The sequence below is a fragment of the Phytophthora infestans genome, genomic scaffold (assembly GCF_000142945.1).
Source record: "Phytophthora infestans T30-4 supercont1.103 genomic scaffold, whole genome shotgun sequence".
NCBI lineage: Eukaryota > Oomycota > Peronosporomycetes > Peronosporales > Peronosporaceae > Phytophthora > Phytophthora infestans.
The window spans coordinates 393,494-395,857 of NW_003303656.1; the positions used below are offsets into that span (position 1 = coordinate 393,494).

Here is a 2,364-nt window from a genome sequence, read left to right on the forward strand (position 1 = left end):
GACGTGGCGTCTCATCATTGGTTGAAAATCTATGTCACACCCTTCTTTCCCGCTTAAGTACGCCAGAAATCCTCCCTCCCTTCTTCCTCATTCCAGAATTTACCGGCTCGAGGAAAGATGGTGAAGCTTGTCTGTGCGATCGTTGGTGTGGCTGGAAGCGCTTTCCCTGTGGACATCGACGCGAGCCAGCTGGTGGGAGACTTGAAGAAGGCGATCAAGGCGGAGAAGCCGAATGACTTCAAAGATGTTGATGCAGACAAGCTGCATCTCTTCCTGGCAAAGAAAGACGGCGCCTGGCTGAAGTCGAAGGATCCTGCCGTGATTGCTATGCGGAGTGGTGTTATTCCCGAGAAAGTAAAGGCACTGCTGGACGTGGAAATGGATCCAGCAGACGAGATTGGTGACTTGTTTGGTGATGCTTCGACGAAGAGGACGATCCACGTGCTGGTGGTGGTTCCGGAGCAAGGGTCCTCGGTTCCAACAGTCTCTCAAGACGGTGTATTCGACCACTGCATTAATCCATTCTTCTTACAATTCCGGACAGTTGACAAAGTTGGTGATTGGCTCGAGTTTTCGTCGTTGCTGCCGCTAACGAGACGTCAGAAGCTCTACATTCGCTCTTCGTACCAAGTGATCGCCAACCATGCGCTGTTCAATCCAAATGTGGGCATGGTCAAGTATGCTGTCGTCACGGGCACGCCTGGGGTTGGAAAGTCGGTGTTCGTCTACTATGTCCTGTGGAGATTGATCAAGGAGAAGAAGCGCGTGCTCCTTTTCGACAACAATGGGCTCTTTTACTTCGATGGATCGACGATGCTGATCTGTCTGGCGTTGCCAAGCAAGTTTAATGAACAGTTTTGGTCGCCTGATCTGTGGTGCCTTGTTGATTCGATGGACCCAACAAGTATCCCTGGGCTTCCCTACCGGCTATGCTCAGTTCTTCTCGCAAGCACACCGCGACGAGACTGCATCGGTGAGTTCAAGAAGCAGCCTCCTACTGCCGATGTTTTCTACATGCCACTGTGGTCGAAAGAAGAACTGGCGACAATTGCTCCCATGTATCCACATGCAGCAGCTGTGTGGGAGAATCGATTTGATTGCTTGGGTGGTGTACCTCGCCTGGTGTTGCAAGACATTGGAACAAACCCGCAAGCTTTGCTGATGTCCGCATGCAGCAGTTGTTCTCTCGATGATTGCATTGTGTTGGCGTCTATACACTCTGGGGTCAACTCGAAGACCACGATCGTTCAGACTTTGATTCACATTCGCAGCCAAGAACCGTATCGAGAATACAAAGTCGTCTATGCATCAGATTTGGCGATGCAATTGATTGTTCGAACAAAGTGGCAACATGACCGCGCGAAGCTGCAAAGCCTTCTCGGTTCGTCAGATGGAAACCCGCTAGCACAATCACTGTGTGGATACATCTTTGAGTTTTATTCTATGGATCGGCTGGAGCAGGGTGGGACTTTCGTGTATCGAGAGCTGTTTTCTAAAAAGAGGAAACGCACTCCAGCTGATGGTACAATCGATATTCCACGGTCATCGCAGCCTCGGCAAGTAGCGGAGCGTGTGGAAGTCGGTCAACATGCAAAGCAGCTATACGTGCCTGGGACATCGAACTATACTGCTATTGATGCGTGGATGCCGCAGTTCGGTGGATTCCAGATGACTGTGGGAAAAACGCATGACATCAAGGGCGGGGCGGCGGATGATTTGGCGAAACTGGGTCAGAACGGCAATCGACTCTTCTTTTTGCTTCCACCACTCTACTACAAAACTCTCACCAAGAAGACTCCTCAAACCATTAAACAGTATGCAATCCTTGTTCCGTATCCCGAGGTGCGTAATGAATTGAGTGCTTCAACGCTTCAATGACATCAGCTTCTCTTTTCATGGCCTACCAAGATATTACCAAAATATTACTTCGTGATCTATTCGTCTTCAGAATAACACTCAATTAATTTTCATCCTGATAAAAAAAAGTTAGTTATATACTAAGATGACGTACTCACCTGAACAATACCTCGCTAACAAAGAACATAAAAAAGGCAGCACAGAAGCGCTGCTACCAGCGCACACGCGACGCTCGCTTGTCATATCAAAAGAGCTACGACGATAAGAATAGAGACCAAATTCGAGCTCGCAAGCGAAGCCCAAAACCGAACTTATTGATGACAAAACAACGAAACCGAACTTAATGAATGAATTATTTTTTTTTCTCAAATAAAAAGTCAATCCCAATATAGTCAATGACAATGGCTTAAAACCTCCAAAAAGGTATAACCCAATATTTGAATTAATTAATTTCAGAATCTTTTGTAATCACTAAGATATAAAGTCGATCCTGATACATGATCAAAT

The 2,364-nt window shown here is 47.2% G+C and overlaps 1 protein-coding gene across 1 annotated transcript; it reads left to right on the forward strand.

The window, feature by feature from the left end:
• Positions 1-117: 117 nt before the first annotated feature.
• On the forward strand, positions 118-1,939 carry PITG_19394 (Crinkler (CRN) family protein; the record flags this gene model as incomplete). Its single annotated transcript, XM_002896137.1, has 1 exon — positions 118-1,939. The coding sequence occupies one exon, from the start codon at positions 118-120 to the stop codon at positions 1,876-1,878; it is 1,761 nt and encodes a 586-aa protein (XP_002896183.1).
• Between the last annotated feature and the right edge of the window lie 425 nt (positions 1,940-2,364).